The sequence below is a fragment of the Pelecanus crispus genome, chromosome 1 (genome assembly GCF_030463565.1).
Source record: "Pelecanus crispus isolate bPelCri1 chromosome 1, bPelCri1.pri, whole genome shotgun sequence".
NCBI lineage: Eukaryota > Metazoa > Chordata > Aves > Pelecaniformes > Pelecanidae > Pelecanus > Pelecanus crispus.
In genome coordinates, this window is record NC_134643.1 from 14,076,022 (window position 1) to 14,091,959 (window position 15,938).

The following is a 15,938-nucleotide window of genomic DNA, read 5'->3' on the forward strand; positions in this document are numbered from 1 at the left end:
CATTAGACTTCTGCAAGAAAGATGAACAGACTCTCATCACGCCACTGCTTCATCAGGTGCTAACAGCTAATGTTAGGTTACAAATTGATAGAGATGCCCCACATGCCTGCTTGTTCCTGGAGCTCTTAAAGAGGGAACTTTCAGCAGAAGAAATCACTCACTAAAGACACATAAGGTCCACACAGAGCTGATGGAGAAGGTCAGTGTGGCCTAGCAAGGCTTCACAACTGTTTTAACCACTCTAAACCAGTATTACTACAGTCCACCCTCCTCCTCAGTCACCAGCTCCATCCATCTTTTTACCAGCATTGGAGCCCATCGCACCGGAGACAGCTTCAAGGATATGACTACCATTACTAAGTAAATGAGCAGTTTTTGCCTGAATTAGCTCCACAGATCTATGAACCGCAGAGTACGATAAGCACTAATGCCATTGCCGGTAGCAAGGCAGCTCTGACCGAAGCCAACTTGAACACTCTAGATCTCCACCTGCAAGCCTTCAGAAGTACCATTAACAGAGTTATTCTGTTTTTAAGAATTAAAAGACTGTTTCCCCTCTCCTCCTCCCCCTATGTAGACCAGTAGCCTAGAGTTTTTATAAAGTACTGCCTAAGTTAAGTCCTTAAATGGTGTGAACTGAGCCCTGCCCTGTTATTCCAAACCTCAAGCTTCTGTAAATAGGTCCAGCAGTGCTCACTATATTTATGTTTATACATCAGAGAAGAAAAGAAAACCTGAAGTAGTAAGATTTCCACATGACAATTAATCTTACATTAGGAAGGCTTAAGAAGATGGATCAACTTTAACAATGAGCAGTAAACAAGCAGAATTTAGTATCAATAACGCAAATGGTATCGATAAGGCAGGGGGTGGGGGAGAGTGAACTACATACACCACACAAAGCTTTAAAATCAGGTATCTCAAATCCAGAAAGGAAATTTGGCAGCTCAGTGAGCGCTTCCATTCCATACCCTACAGTCAGAAGAGCACAGAGACACCTGAATAAAAGAGGAATGACAAGGAAAACCAACATAAACTGTTTGGTGATGAATCCATAGCGTGTGATGTTTATTGTGAAAAGAACTTCCTCACAGACAAAAAAAAAAGCCTCCCTGTGACTGTCATCACTCTCACTCACAGGGGTCCTGAGAAAAGGAAAAAAAAAAAAAAAAAAAGATGTTTTTATTTCTTCAACAAAATTTCTATTATAAACAAGTAGAAGATACAATATTTAGAAAAAGCCTGGAAAGCCAGTATATGTAACTTTGGAGAAGTTGGAAAGAAATATTGTCCACTGCTTCCCAGTGACCCCTGCCAGCTGTGACAGGAACAGCACCATTCAACTCCAAGAGCTGCTCCACCCTTCGCTGCCTGGTTAACCGCCTCAAACAAAGTTGACTGAAAGTCTTTTTAATGCACCTATGCCTCCCCTCTAATACAACATCAATACCCTGTTTCCTATTTCAAAGCCTACAGGATTTTGAGTTCTCCCAGAATTCACAGCAATATGAGGCAGCTATAGATACAGCTGGGGCCAACTTCTTGAGACAAGCTGAGCTAACTGTGCTTTGGGAGAAATCCAGTACTACCAGAATATTTGAAATGCTCCGTTGAGTTCCCAACAATTACTGACAATTTATTTGTAGGTCACATTCCACACAATACAAGAGAAAAAAATTCTACTACAAGCAATGAATTAAACTAACTAGGTTTCCAAATTCTTTTTCAGATGACTCAGGCTCTTGTTTTATCCTTTATATTTATATCCAGAATAAAAACATACACTGGCAGCAAAACATAGCAACAGAAAATTCAACTGCACAAACATTCCACTTCAAATGGGGATCGGGATCTTAAACACACCGGTTCCAAGTATCACTCTCAACCTTCATCTTCAGAAACAAAAATTGTTTCCAAATATTGTAAAGTAGAGCTCTGGGGGGGGGGGGGGGGGGGAAGTCAAAACTGCTAGAAGTGTGATGTGCATACATACATCAGTTCATAAACACCTTACTGAAACAAAAATAAGACTTCTGAGAAAAGGATTATCCTTTCCAGGGAGTCACAAATAAAGAGGCAAATCAAAAGAAGATCACCAAAATGTTCAGAGCTACAGAAATAGCCAAATACAGCTATTTATAACCCAGAGATTTATTGACTGAACACTTTCAGCCCCTAAGCCCAAGAAAACAAAAAGGTCTCATGCCAAGCACTGATGTATACCAGCAGAAATACATCCTTCTGCCACTTAGTGACCACTCCAAGTACAGCTAAAGATACTAGGATTCACTTACTAGGATTAACAGGTTATTTCAAGTGATGCACTTCTCCCTGATAAAACAGATACCACCATCTGTTTAACAGCATCAACAGGAAGACATAAGCGGGCAAATTACTGATGACACACTGTATTTAGTCTCATTCCTATTAGAGAACTCGTGTATCAAAATTGTAAAAGCAGCTGTATTTTCTGTAGGAATGTTTCATCACAAAGAATTTCAGAACATTAATTAAAGTACTTTCAACAAGTCAGGTTTTCCAATTAATGACTTCTTCCAGTTAATTATATGACAGATGGGTAAGACACTGGCAAATTTGGAACAAAATGTAAGACATGGCAACGTTACTTTTCAAGTGACCAACAACATGTAAAAGCAGTAAAAGACAAAATGCCAAGCGTAGAGCGTGAGAATACGGACTAAAACTTGTCACTGAATCCGATACACTTGAGTCACATGCACTCAGGGAGTACGTATGAAAAACAAAAGCAGCAAACAGCTGGATAGTTCTACTACTGTGCAATCATTTCACTCCACTGCTCTCCCCTTTGTTTCCCATTGAAAGGACAGCAAATAAAACACCAGGGAAATGAACACGCCATGCGAAATTTTAACTCACGGGAAGTAGCCTAACATTTAGATTCCCAAACTGAAAACTAAGGACGCCACATAAGCTGTAGGCAGGCTGTCACTGGGTTAGGGTGGAAAGGGGAAAAAAAATGGGATAAGGAATAAGAAAGCCAAGCACCAGGAGAAAGGCGTGTAAAATACAAGAATACAGGAGGCGAGGTGAGAGATGAAGATGCCGAAATTTAGGACCTTTAAAGGAAAGGGGAATAAAAAAGTCCCATCGGCTGACACAGGCACTAAAGGAGCTTACGGGGCATTACAGCAACTTACCGAGGAAAGGTGCGTTGCAGCACAAGTCAGACTTGGCGAGCAGGAGCAGCGCGCGCGGCGGCGGCCAGCGCTCGAGCCCTGAGCGCGTAACCGAGCGCCCACCGCCCCCCACGAGCGCGGCGCGCGGAGGCCAACGCGCCGCTCGCCCGAGGCTCCCGGGGACGGCGCGGCCCCCGCGGACCGCACCTGAGGCGGTCACGGCGAGGCGGGAAGGGCCGGCTCAGCAGCCGCCCTCGGCCCCCCGCCGCCCCGGCGGGAAGGGCGCCCGCGCTACGGCTCCCGCCTGAGGGGGACCTCGGCGCCGCGGAGGCCGCGGGCCTCCCGCCCTTCCCCCGGCCGGCCCCCCCCCGGGGGCGCGGGAGGCCCCCGCCGCGGGTCGGGCCGCAGCGGACCCGCTCTCGCCGCCCGGCCAGGGGCGAGGGGAGCGGCGGCGGCCGGCCCTGCCGCGCTGCGCCCCGCCGGCGATGCCCGTACCGCCCCGCCCGCCCCCGCCCGAGCGGGCGCCCCCGCCTCGCCCCGGCCGCGGCTCCTCAGCCGCAGCCGCTCCGGCCACCTCCCCCCCCGGCCCCGCCGAGCCGGTCGGCCCCGTCCCCAGCCGCGCGGGGAACTTGCCGCCCCGCTTCTCCCCTCCCGCCGGGGCGGAGATGCCTCGGCGCCGCTCCCCCCCCCCCCCCCCCGCGGGCTCCCGGCCCTACCGGTCGCCCGGTGCCGCGGCCAGGCGGCGGAGCGGGCCGGCGCGCGCCGCAGACAACAGCAGCGAGGGGAGCGCGAGACGGCGAGGAGGCGGCGGACGGGCGGGCGCGCGCGCGAGGCAACAGCTGGCGGGGCGGGGGGAGGCACGCGCCCGAGCGGCGGCGGCAGCAACAGCGCGCCACCCGAGAGGGCGCGCGCCGCCGGGCCGGGGCCAGGCCGGCAGCCAACAGCGCCCCCTCCGCCTGCGGGGCGGGGCCGAGGCGTGACAGGCGGCGGCGCCGTCCAACGAGAGCGGCGGGAAGGTGGGGCTGTGCTTGACGGGCAGCTCCCCAGGGCAGAGGCGGGGCCGGCGTGACAGACAGCCCTCCTGCACGAATTGGCGGCGAAGGGAGCGGAGGGGGCGGGCTCAAGGCCGAACGGCCGCCGGCCGGGGGGGGGGCGGGCTGGCTGACCTTGATGGGCGTGGCCAAGGCCGAGTCCTGCGGCGGGGAAGGCGGGGATTAACTTGAGCGATGTCGCCGCTACCCAGTGACAGCGGGGCCGGCAGGACGTGCGTCCGCGCTGCCCAATAGCCAGGCCCGGGGCGGGGGCGAGGAAGGCGGGCGGTTTCCTGTGGCGGAGCGGGCGGGGAGAGCCCGGCCGCCCCCTCACCTGCGCGCTGGCCCCGCGGAGCCGGGCGGGAGGGGATGCGCCGAGACCCTGCGCGGGGAGGCGGCGGCGGGTCCGTGCGAGGGCGGCGGCGGCGCAGGGCGGCCCGGGCCCGTGCGGTAGGCGACGGGCGAGGGAGGGAGAGGGAGAAGGCTTCGCCCTCAGGTTCGTGCGTCGGGCCCGTCGCTGTTCAGGTGTCCAGGGCCTCGGCCGCGGCTGGGGAGGCCGCTCTGCCGGGGGTGGCGGCGGGGGAAGGCCGGCTCGGCCGAGGCAGGGACCGAGGGAGGCGGCGGGCCGGTAGGGAAGGCTGGAGCAGGGATGCGGAGGAGGCCGGGCGGCCTGGGCTCAGCCGCTCCGCACCTCCCCTTAGCAAACGGGGGCGAGGGGGGCGGCCTCCGCCGCCTGCGGGGCTCCGGGCTTGGCCCTGCCCGGCCCGGCCCGGCCGGCAGCTGCTTCAGCCCCAGCCCCGCGGGGCCCGGCCCGGGCTCCCCGAGCCGCTGCCGCCGCCCGGGGCAGCGAGCGCTGGGCGATCCCCGGCCCCCGGCGTGCGTCGGGCGGAGGTGGCCGGGGCCGGCGGCCCTGCCCGCCGAGGCCGGGTCGGCCTGCGCTGGAAGCGGCCTTCGGAGCGCCCCGAGGGGCGGCCGGGTCGCTGTGCAGCCTCTGCTCAGCCCGGCGCCCTTGCCTGGGCTGCCGGTTTCCTCGTTCTGTTCCTCTCAATAGTTTCGGGATTTCCCCCCCCCCCCCCCCCGCCCCCAACCAAATTCAGCACTCGGGAGTCTCCGTTTCGCTGAAATAACGGTAAAACAAGCACTCCAGTTAAGGGGATGTTGTAGTTTGAGTTTATTTACGCTTTTAAATCCACACAGACTGTCTGGACTGAGTGCCCCAATTGCAAGGAGAACTTGTGAATACCTAACCTGTATTCGTATCAGACTAGTTTAAATGTGGTTTTGAAACAGGGCTACTGGAATATTTCTTTCTAGCTGTTCAATTGCTCATACCTTCTGAATCGGCTTTAAAATGTCATTTAATCAAGCTGGAGATTGATTTAATTTGCTTTCAGTATCATGTCATTTTCTGAACTTTGTTAGGCAATGTTCAAGACTTAAATTTATAGATCTATGCTGTCATTAATATTGAGCTGAATGTCATGTGTACGTTTCCCTCCTCTTTATTTTTGTCCTTCTAAACAGGATATAATTAACTATCATAGTATACTAATTATGTAGATCATCCCACCAAGGTCGGTAATGCTACATAGTGTTTCTCATTACTGCAGATTTTCACTTCCTACTAATTACATGAGTCCTATAGGGAGTCAAGAGCTTTTTTTATTTTTACACTCTGGCTTTCACGTTCCTTCGGTGTTTTCACAGCAGATCTAGTTCAGACTTGTACCATATCTGCATCCTTTTTCCAGTGTTAACTATCTTGTTGTGATAGCTGGCCTCCAGCTGTGAATCGGCCGGAAATCTTCTTCCTTTCCTAGTGAGAGATGGTCAAGTGCTCTGTGTAATCAAACCCTTCATCATTACGTCAGCTGTATCCCCAGCTGTCAGTCTTTAAAATTCGGTAGCTTTCTTTACTTGGACTATAGGGCTATAAGATCTCAAAAGTACACTTGGATTTTCTTGAGTTTTCATCGTAAAAAGCCTCTAAAATTGCATGGAGCCTTGCAGTCCTGCCCAGTGTTGCAGTTACATCTCTTAATTAGGTCAAAGAAAGGCAGCATAATGTCTTGTGCTGAGTTTTCTGCCTGTGCTTTTTAAAATTGTTGCAAAGTGGTTCTGAACGCTTGGGAAAACTGAAAATCTTTTCATCAAGTGAGCAACCTTCCAATTGAGTAGCCCCATCTAATACATCTTCGGTAGCTTTCTATTTCCTCCAGAGACAGTTGATAGTGCCTTCTTTGAGTATCTGATAACCTGATACTTCTAAGAGTGTTTAATTCCTTTTTTCCTTTTTGACCCAGGGTTCGGGTCTGTTTCTTTGGTTTCTGCTTCCTCCAGTTTGCTAATAAGAGATTCTCCTTGTAGTGTGTGTAGCATTGGTTTCTAGAGCTAGTTTTCAAAAAGGTTCTCATGAAAGGAGTGTTGAAACTTTGTTTCAGATCACTACTCTCTTCACTTCAGCCACAGACTTGCACTTGAGAATATTGGGAATGTTTTCAAAATACTGGAAATACTTCAGGCAGGTCATAGTAATTGTTCTGTAATCCTCTGCACCTGCCAGCTGGTTTAGATCTGTTTCTAGAACAAGAAAAGAGCAATGCTATCTAAACCTCCTCCAATTTTTTGTCAACTTAGCAATTGACTCTTAGCTTGAGCGTCACTGCTAAGCTTCATCCCTTCCCTAAGGAGGGGGTTTCAGTTCCACCCTGCCAGTAACTGCCTTTCACCAGACCCTTTGATGATCTGAGCAGAACCGAGACAGCAAAAAGCAAAGTACAAAACTCCTATTTTAAACTTTGTTTTTTGGGGGGGCTAGTTCAGCTCAAGGAAGTGGCCTGCTCTGGGTTACACAAGGGTCAGCCCTAACATGAGGGAGGTGATGCACTGACAATAACTCCAATTTAGATTATTTTAGGCTAAACTGGATCTTTTCCTTAAGAGGAATCCCACTGCTATCCACTAAATCAAATCCATTGGAACTTCAAACCCAGGCTGAACAAAAAAAGTAGGTCTGTTGAACTGTGTATCAGAAGACACACATTTAAATTGTAGGACGATTTTAGTAGTGTACAAAATTGTTATCGCCTAGCACTAATGTAGCAGGTCATCTCCTAACCAGTTAAGCCAGCAGCTTTTACTTCCCTCCTTCTGGTTCTGATGCTTATCTGAGCACAAAGTTGGTTCAACTTGCTAATCTGGCAAAAAGCTAACCCAGCTAAAAAAGAAAAAGGTGTTAATAGATTTCTGCTTGTTCAGCAAGTGTAATAGGCTTCATCGGGTGATCTTGGGAGCGTCAGTAGTAACGCAGAGGAAGGAGCAGCAGCTTGCAGCCGGGGGCACTGAGGAGGCAGAGGGGAAGAAGGTCTTACCCTTCCCTTGCAGCGTCTGGTGGTAAGGATTAGATGCTTCAGAACACATCATCTCACTTAGAGTAATTCAAATATTTTTGTAATCTGGAACAAATCAAAGCTCAGTTTCTTACTTCAAGTGAAAGAATATCAGTGTTCTAAAGAGAGTTATCAAATTTCTAAAAACCACAAATTTTTAAAATAATTAAGAAACCTATTTCAGCACTGTTTCACTGGTGTATATAAATTATCCATCTTTGTAGCATGAAATCTTCAGGAAGATCATAGTTCTTCTCACCCCTGCTTTTTACACTTGCAGTGAAAGGCTTCTGGCAGATGCAGTGGTAAAAGCCTTTCGGTTAGGAATATAAAAACTAACCTTTATGACTGTAGTGGCAGATGCCCTTGTCCCTGTTTTTGTCATGACTACCTAGGCATTTAAATATACTACCAAGCCAATGAACCTAAATAGCATTCCTGTCAGCCAGTGTCTGTGTACTTTAGATACCTGCCAGAAAACAAACGTTATCTGTAGCTTTTAGTAGCTTTAAGACTGCTGCTTGGCAGAAAGTGGTAGTAGTGCTTACTGGCTCAGTTTCAGCCTGGGTCATTTCAGCTGCAGCTCTGCAGGCTACAGGATCTTTCAGATGGTTTGTTACTTGTGCTTGTTAGTTGGCTTCCATTTTACTATGATTATTTTGTTATAGAGAGAATTGTTAGGTTTATTTTCAAGTGTTAACTGACTGCCTCGGCACTGGAGGAAAATGGATCTAAACATATTCTTAGCATACAGGAATCCCTAAATGAGTTTGACAGCTAGTTTAGGAGTAAAGCATAATTTGTTTCACAGATGAAGGCAGTTTACACAGCTGACTTAAGGCACTTAAATTGAATGGTGGACAGGACTGAAACAGAGTGCTTCATGGAGGATTGTAGTTATAAAGGAAATGCTAGGAAATAGCGTGTAGGTGAGGTTAAGGAATATGCCTAATGGTTGTGCAGTGACATCTTTTGATGCCTTCCCCCCCCTCTTTTTTTTGTTAGGTTGTTGCTGACAGTGAAAGACTTCCTCCCAAAGCTGTTTAAATGAGAATGTCCCTGGCGCAAAGAGTACTACTGACATGGCTTTTTACATTACTCTTCCTGATCATGCTGGTGCTAAAGTTGGATGAGAAAGCACCATGGAACTGGTTCCTCATTTTTATTCCAGTCTGGATATTTGATACTATTCTTCTTGTTATGTTAATTGTAAAAATGGCTGGACGTTGCAAGTCTGGCTTCGACCCTCGCAATGGCTCCCAAAACATCAAGAAAAAAGCCTGGTATCTCATTGCAATGCTACTGAAGTTAGCCTTCTGCCTTGCCCTCTGTGCTAAACTGCAACGATTTACTACAATGAAACTAGCCTATGTATTTATCCCTTTGTGGGCCTTGCTTATTGGGGGTATGGTTGAACTTGGATATAATATCTTCTATGTACGAAGAGACTAAACTAGACTATGGTTTTCAATGCTGAGATTGGTACCGAATTACTGGATTATTATAGTTTTGCCACAAGCTTGATCTCCAAATTAGAACGCCAAATAAGGAATCAAACAAACTGGAGACTTTATGTAAATCAGGCTGAAGACTGAAAGTAGACTTGTTCCACTTTTTCATTTTAAAACTGTCACAAATGGTCTTGTAAATAAAAGTATTTGTTCAACATAAGCTGTTCTAATATGATTATTATTGTTATTTGTTACACGGAATAAGATACAGGCTCTTCACATGCAGGTAGAAGATCTTCCAAAAGGAACCACAGATGTTCTACCCCAGAGCATTCAGCACATTAGGTAATTCTTAGAAAGAGGACTTAAGTTTTCTACTACTTGTGCTGAAATAACCAGTTAACAGTAATTTCTATAATGTGCTAAATTTGCCTTAAGAATTGGTAACAATTGATAGCTGCCAAATAAGAGCAAAAAAGGAATAAAGTGACTCAGCATTTTCTTTTCGACAGTGAGAATCCACTTCCAGTCTGAAAGACTAAAAATCAGCATCTTTTTTTAAGCTGCTGAAACAGACAATAACCAGCATGTTTACCTAGGGGACAAAGTCAGTAGCTGAACTGTGCCAGCAGTCCAAGATCCAGAGAAGAGGGAGACAGTGGTGATCACCTTTCCAAGTGAGAAATCACCAGTGCTGTGGAAGACTGAAGCTACAGGGTGAGTTCTGTAGTGCCTTTGTACCTGCGAGAAGTGGTAGTTCCACAAGGAAGATGTTTTTTAATGTCCTAGGATATGAAATCTCTGGGGGTGAAGCCTTGGCTTTATGGAGTACAGGCAACTCGGATGTGAGTAAATGAACTTGATTTCAAGTAATATGCAGAATGGGACTTCTGGGAAGAGCTAGAATCATGAGCATATTTTGTGGACTGAAAGTGCTCTTCCAGGAGCTACGGTAATGCCAAATTCAAGTGTAAAAGCTGTCTAGGACATTATTGACATGCATGCTGAAGATGCATACAGACATGGGCATAAATACGTGGGAACTGTATTGTCAGAGACTGTTGAAAGGGCTTTATCTAAGAAAACACCCTGTTCCATCTTAAGGCAATGATCTCAATTCACACCATCAGGTAACAATGATCTTTAGAAAGAATTTAAAAGTCATGTTTGCTTCAGAGTGGTTGACTGTCCTGCCCTGCTGAAGCAGAAACCAAGGAATGACCAAAAAAAGACAGAAAAAAATCTTCCTAATCATTAGCTGTTAAAAAAATGCAAAATATTTGTAGCCCCTTTACTGTAATAATGTGTCAACTTCTACTAAGCATGTGCTCAGCCCCAGTTTACAAGCATCACAGTTTATGGGGGGCTGAAACTACCATTTAGAAATCTCTTCTCTTCAGGGCCTGTCAGGAACAGTTCTTCTTTGGGAGGTGTGTATCTATGCCCTAGTTAATGCTGAAAAATACTCCATGGAAGGACCTTGCTCTGCATTCGAGAGACTTTTTGCCCACTCATACAAGGTTCTTGTGAAGAACTGGCTTCCTTCACCATCTTTGTGACTTTTCAAGTTAAAATGGAGCTTGGGAGGAGGATGGGCTGTGGGGAGGGGGGCAGTGTCCATCTGGGTATGTGCTCTTGGGCCTGTTGACTTGAGGAGATGTGAGAGTGAGCATGCAAATATACATGCTCCGTGTAAGTATACGTATGTGTGTGTATATATGGTACAGAGAACATGCTTAATTTGTACATCCGCTTTAGGTCTCTTAAGCACTTCTTCAGTTCTGCCAAATGGGAACTAGGGTCACTGAGCTTCCCAGGGTGCAGTATTCCAGGTATGGCCTGTGGCAGGCAAGCTAGACCTTGCGTGGAATTTTTATTGGATGCTTTAAAAATTTATGGAGGAGTGTCTGGAAAGACCTACCTCCAATTAAGGTAAACTTTTATGAACCACTTAACAAACACTGATGCAAATACGTAACAAGCACTTAAGCACTTTAGACTACACACACACACATATTCATCTCTGGTCTGTTACAGCACCAAGCATAAAGCTGAGTACCTGTAGCCTTTCCCCAGCTGATGATTATCACAGAATAAAAAGCAAAAAAGCCTTGTTCACATGATGCCAAAAAACCCCACACTGCTCAGAGGAGCAGAGCAGCTTTCCCCAGTCAAGCTGCTGATGTTAACAGATGGTTATCACACAACAAATGATGGGAGAATAAGAACTAGCCTCATTAGGACATGGTATGTTATTAGCAAGATGGGCCACAAATGGTGACTGCCCCCTTAATAAATCCCTTCTATTCCACAAATGTAACAATTATCTGTAAGTTTGGCATCTCTAATTAACTCAAATTGAACACAGTTGTTCCAAATCTCCTTTTAATTAATTAAATTCAATAGAAGAAGACCAACAATTGCAGTGTTTTGGTTGTGGGCTTGGGGGGTTTTTTGTTCGGTTTTTTTTTTTAAAGTTTACAAACCTTGAAATAAATGACAGTGATTTTGAAAGCTGAAGCAGATGTTTCTTTCTGGTGTCCTACAGAAGTCACACACAAATTGATTTCCTTTAGCACAAGATATTTTTAGGACACAGCCAGTTGGAAGTGCTCAGCTTTGTTTGCGAGTTCCTAGTCCTTACAGAGATACTTTGGTAAGGAGCGTAGCCCTTTCGACTTGGTATTTTGTACCAGATTTAACTGACCTAAACTGTGCCGACGCCTTCATACACGCAGTCTCACTTTTTTGTGATAGCAGAACTTCATTCAAAAGCGTTTATGATACAAAGCACACGGTAGCCAACTGTGACCTTTCCAGAAGCTGTGGCAGGAATTACCGCTATTCAGAACTGCCCTGTTCTCAAAGGCACTGTTCACAGCTTTGGAGTGGAATGAGTTCTCCCCCCTGCCTTTTCTTAAATTTACAGGCTGATCGGCTGATCTTCGTTAAATAGAACCAAAGGAGTGGAACGCAGATTTGATGAAGTTGGCAGGGAGAAGGGGAAGTTGGTGCCGAGACGGCTCATACCAATGTGCAAGCAACGGGCAGAAGGGAATGGCGATCTGAGGACCCAGCGCCCAAGAGACGACCCGGCCTCAGTTACCCGCGGCAGCTGATGCGGGGCGGGAAGGAGAGAACTTTGCCTTCAGTGGCTTTGTTTTAAAATGCAGTTCAAAAGCTTGCTGTTCTGAAATGAAACTGGAAGTATCTGTCGCATATGGATGATATGTATGACATACATAATATATGGATATATATTGTATATGGAGATATATATTCTACATCATTTATTTCTCTTCATTTATACAAGCTTGACCACTTCAGCGTGCGCTGTAGGCGAGTATCTATCTCCTTTTCTCTGATTAAGGACAATGCTCAGTGCACATCTGTGAAAGGTCATGAAACTAAAACTTTCATTTACCTATTCATAGTGCTTTCTTGATTTGTCACCATTTTAGAACAGTATCCAGTTTTCTGTTCTTTTTATACTTGAAAAATACAATTGTGTGAAAAAAATACAGTACCTCCCCACCTTGAACAAACTATAACCTGAATGCTCTAAGAATGTGTGTACACGCATCCAAAATGCATCGTTCGGCATGGGTGACAGTATTAAAAAATCAGCTAGCACAGGACTAAGTTACACAACAATTTAAGAGATGGAAGCAGTATTGTTTTTCTGAGATATCTGCACAGTAGTCCAGAAAAAAAATCCTAGCGTAACCTCATGGAAATTTTCCCATTTGCCCAGTTTAAAAGTTGGGTGACACAAAGGTACTGATGAAAGTGACATTTCTGAGACTCCCAGAAACTCGGAGTTCTAACAACAGTAGGCGTTACCTATTTTAACACCACTATATTCTGGGAACAAATAATACTGCTTTTCAGTAATAAAGCTCCTGAATAACTGCATCCTCAGAACTAAGTTCTTCAAATTCATTAGCACAGAAAGCATAGCACTGTTGTGTAACACATCACTTTTTTTTTCCCCCAATTAAGACTGAGGTAAAAATAACGACGCTGAGTTGGAAAAAGAGTGTTTCTACCTTTTCATGGTACCTTTATTATTTTAAGGTTTGGATGGAGTTAGTCTCCCATACGAGCTTTTCAGACCTGAATGGGCCTGGGTATCAACTTGCTGCTGAAAAGCATCAGGCTTTGTGAATTAAGGCAATTTAAGGAATCGCTGCAGTTGGACCGCTAGAGTACTATTCAATTTTAATTCAACATTTCCTCCTTGTACTTGTACTGAAGTTGGGTATAGAGCAGAAAACTCTGCAAGTCAGTAATGCTATTTCTTTCGGTCTGCCTTTTCTGGCAAAACCATCATCACAAGCAGGCAAATGTAAGAAGTCTTCATACAAGCGCAGAATGACACCATAAGAGCAAGAAACAGGGAAGAAATGAGAACCCAAGCTTATTTCATCTGTTTTTATCCCAGTGTTCCTTTTGAAGTTTATAAAGAAATCACTGCTAAAAGATGTTTTTTAGTCTAAGAATTTAATTTCCGAGATTAACAAAAGCTCTCAACTGCATCAATCAGACAGACAAGTACCTGAGCATTACTTAGGTAGTGCTTAGGGTATAGCTTTAGCCATCTTGACTTATGTCACATTAGTCTTCCACGCACAGGTCTAATTCTCACGGTTTTCTTCTTGAGACATTTACGGAATAGCTGTCTCAGCTAACTACCCCATTTTGTCTCAATATAACCAGATTAAAAAAACTGCCATAAAAAGCATAGACCTTAAAAGGCAGGCCTAAGCTCTACCAAACATCACACTTTCATTCAGGAGGACTGGATATTAATTGCTAAAAGAAAACATAATATCAAAATAGTAATTGAAAAATAAAACTTGATAAAAATAGAAGTTTAAACTGCTGTTTAATCAATGTTTGTATCAGATTATCATAACTGTACACCAAATATTAAAGGACTATTTAGGACTAACGCCCTCATCAGTAGGCTCATCTACCAGCATGACCAGAACACGAGAAGATCAGTGTTTAGCTGACACTCAAGTACAGCACGGCTCCAAAGCAGAGGAAATATTAGTATCGTAGCACAGAGAAAAACAGTGGTTAGAATATAATACACTAGATTTGCAAAGTTGGTATCCCTGATGATTCTAAGAGAAAGAGCAATCTAGCTATCGTCAAGTTAACCACCGCTTCTGAGCAGAACATGAAATAATTTGCATTTCTAAGAAAAATTAATCGAAGTTTGGTAATCAAAGTTTCCCAAATTTTCCCATGTATGCCGCAAATTCAGTGGGATCTGCACAACGTATCAGTATCGCTTGTTACACAGTTTCTAAAGTGCGTTTCATCCATTTGAGAAAGTAATAAAATACCAGTTGAACACAGGGACTCACAATCAAAGAAAGTGTTCTCAAGCGAAGCACAGAGCAGTGAAAATTTGTCCTTTCCATTTCCGGCTCGCACACATTCACAGTCGGGTCACAGGCGCTGGTCTGCCCCGAGACAAAGTTCTCTACATACCTGACCACCAGCAAAAATGAGTAAAATTACCCTTGAGAAGTCTGCAAAGTTCTTTTATCTCTTGACCGGAATTAGCAGTTTTCATCCTAGTAGCGTCAGGTGGTACATAGTCCGCTACCTCAGAACAGTTTATTTTGCCAATGAGGATGGAGAAAACATGGATTTATTTCAATCAATTCAGCATCCTTATTCACACGCAGGTATTAGAAAACAGTCATTTTGATCAATGAACACCAGTCCTGTGTTTCTTGAAGGACTTACTCAGTTTTCCAAATCTGTCACATTTGGATCTGTTTCACAGCGTTCCACTATTTCATGTTTCCATTTCCTACATCATTTGCAATGCCAACTTATTTACTGTGCACATGTATATCTGCTTAAAAATCAATTTTATTTATCACCAAGGAATTCTTTCACAGATGAATACTTAAATCACCACCCTCTGAAATAATACTTTATTTCTAATACTAGATAGAATTAATATTTCAGTTAAAGAAGTATTGAAATATTCACTACAGTAACAAGGAAGGGAAGATCTGCATGCCAGCAGTACCTGTAATGAAAATGCTGTTATCAGAGTCAATTTGCAGGCATTTGGAGGGCTGGGGGATGACACAACACTGAGTAACACTTGTATGTAACACATAAAAGTCAGTTGCCAGTGAAATGCAAAAGATCCAGTAATTTAAAAAAAAAAAATTAAAAAAAAAAAGCAGCTACCATCTCGAAAGCTATTGGTAGTGACAGTAACAACGCAATTCTTTGCTACCCACAAATATGGTACCAATATCTAGGAAAACATGTCTAAATTTCTGCACATCATGTCATTAACTGGAACACCACTGCAAGCGCACAGCTGTCGATACCACTGCAGTACAGGCGACAGCCCTTCCGCAGATTTTTCTGATCTGCAGAAGAACAAGGGCCAAGAGAGACAACTAAAACACTGGAGATTTCAGCCGAAATAGCAGGAAGATTTATATGTAACTGAAATCCAGGAAGGGGGGAAAAAAGCAATAAGCAAAGACTAGTTTCAGTACATCAGAAGGCATGAAAGATTTATTGCTGAAGCAAAAGTCTGAATATGACGTCGTATGCGGCAGGAATAATGGTTATAGCATAGGAGCACTTGAAACCAAAGCAAGACCTTTGTCAGACTAATGAACAATTTGGGAGCTGGAATTCTCAGAAAAGGTACTCCCCTCCTAAACAGCAACCGCATCAGAATGAATATACCACAGGTAGAGGACAAAAAAAGTCGTCATCTTTTTCTTTTTTCTTTTTCTTTTTTTTTTTTTTTAAAAAAAAAAAAGCAAAGTAAGAAGTATACGCTAATACAGCCAGTCAACCCAGACTGTTGACACCTTTGAATACAAAGGGAGTTCTGAAAGCCATTGGTAATCC

At 45.2% G+C, this 15,938-nt stretch overlaps 1 protein-coding gene across 2 annotated transcripts; it reads left to right on the forward strand.

Moving 5' to 3' along the window:
* The first annotated feature begins 4,602 nt into the window (after nucleotides 1-4,602).
* Nucleotides 4,603-9,249, forward strand: TMEM60 (transmembrane protein 60). Of its 2 annotated transcripts, none has more exons than XM_075714627.1 (2): nucleotides 4,603-4,639; nucleotides 8,584-9,249. In XM_075714627.1, the coding sequence occupies exon 2, from the start codon at nucleotides 8,626-8,628 to the stop codon at nucleotides 9,028-9,030; it is 405 nt and encodes a 134-aa protein (XP_075570742.1). In that variant the 5' UTR covers nucleotides 4,603-4,639; nucleotides 8,584-8,625; the 3' UTR covers nucleotides 9,031-9,249. The 2 variants fall into 2 exon arrangements, with proteins under 2 accessions (XP_075570742.1, XP_075570750.1); XM_075714635.1 differs by lacking the exon at nucleotides 4,603-4,639 and adding an exon at nucleotides 5,291-5,318.
* Nucleotides 9,250-15,938: the final 6,689 nt, after the last annotated feature.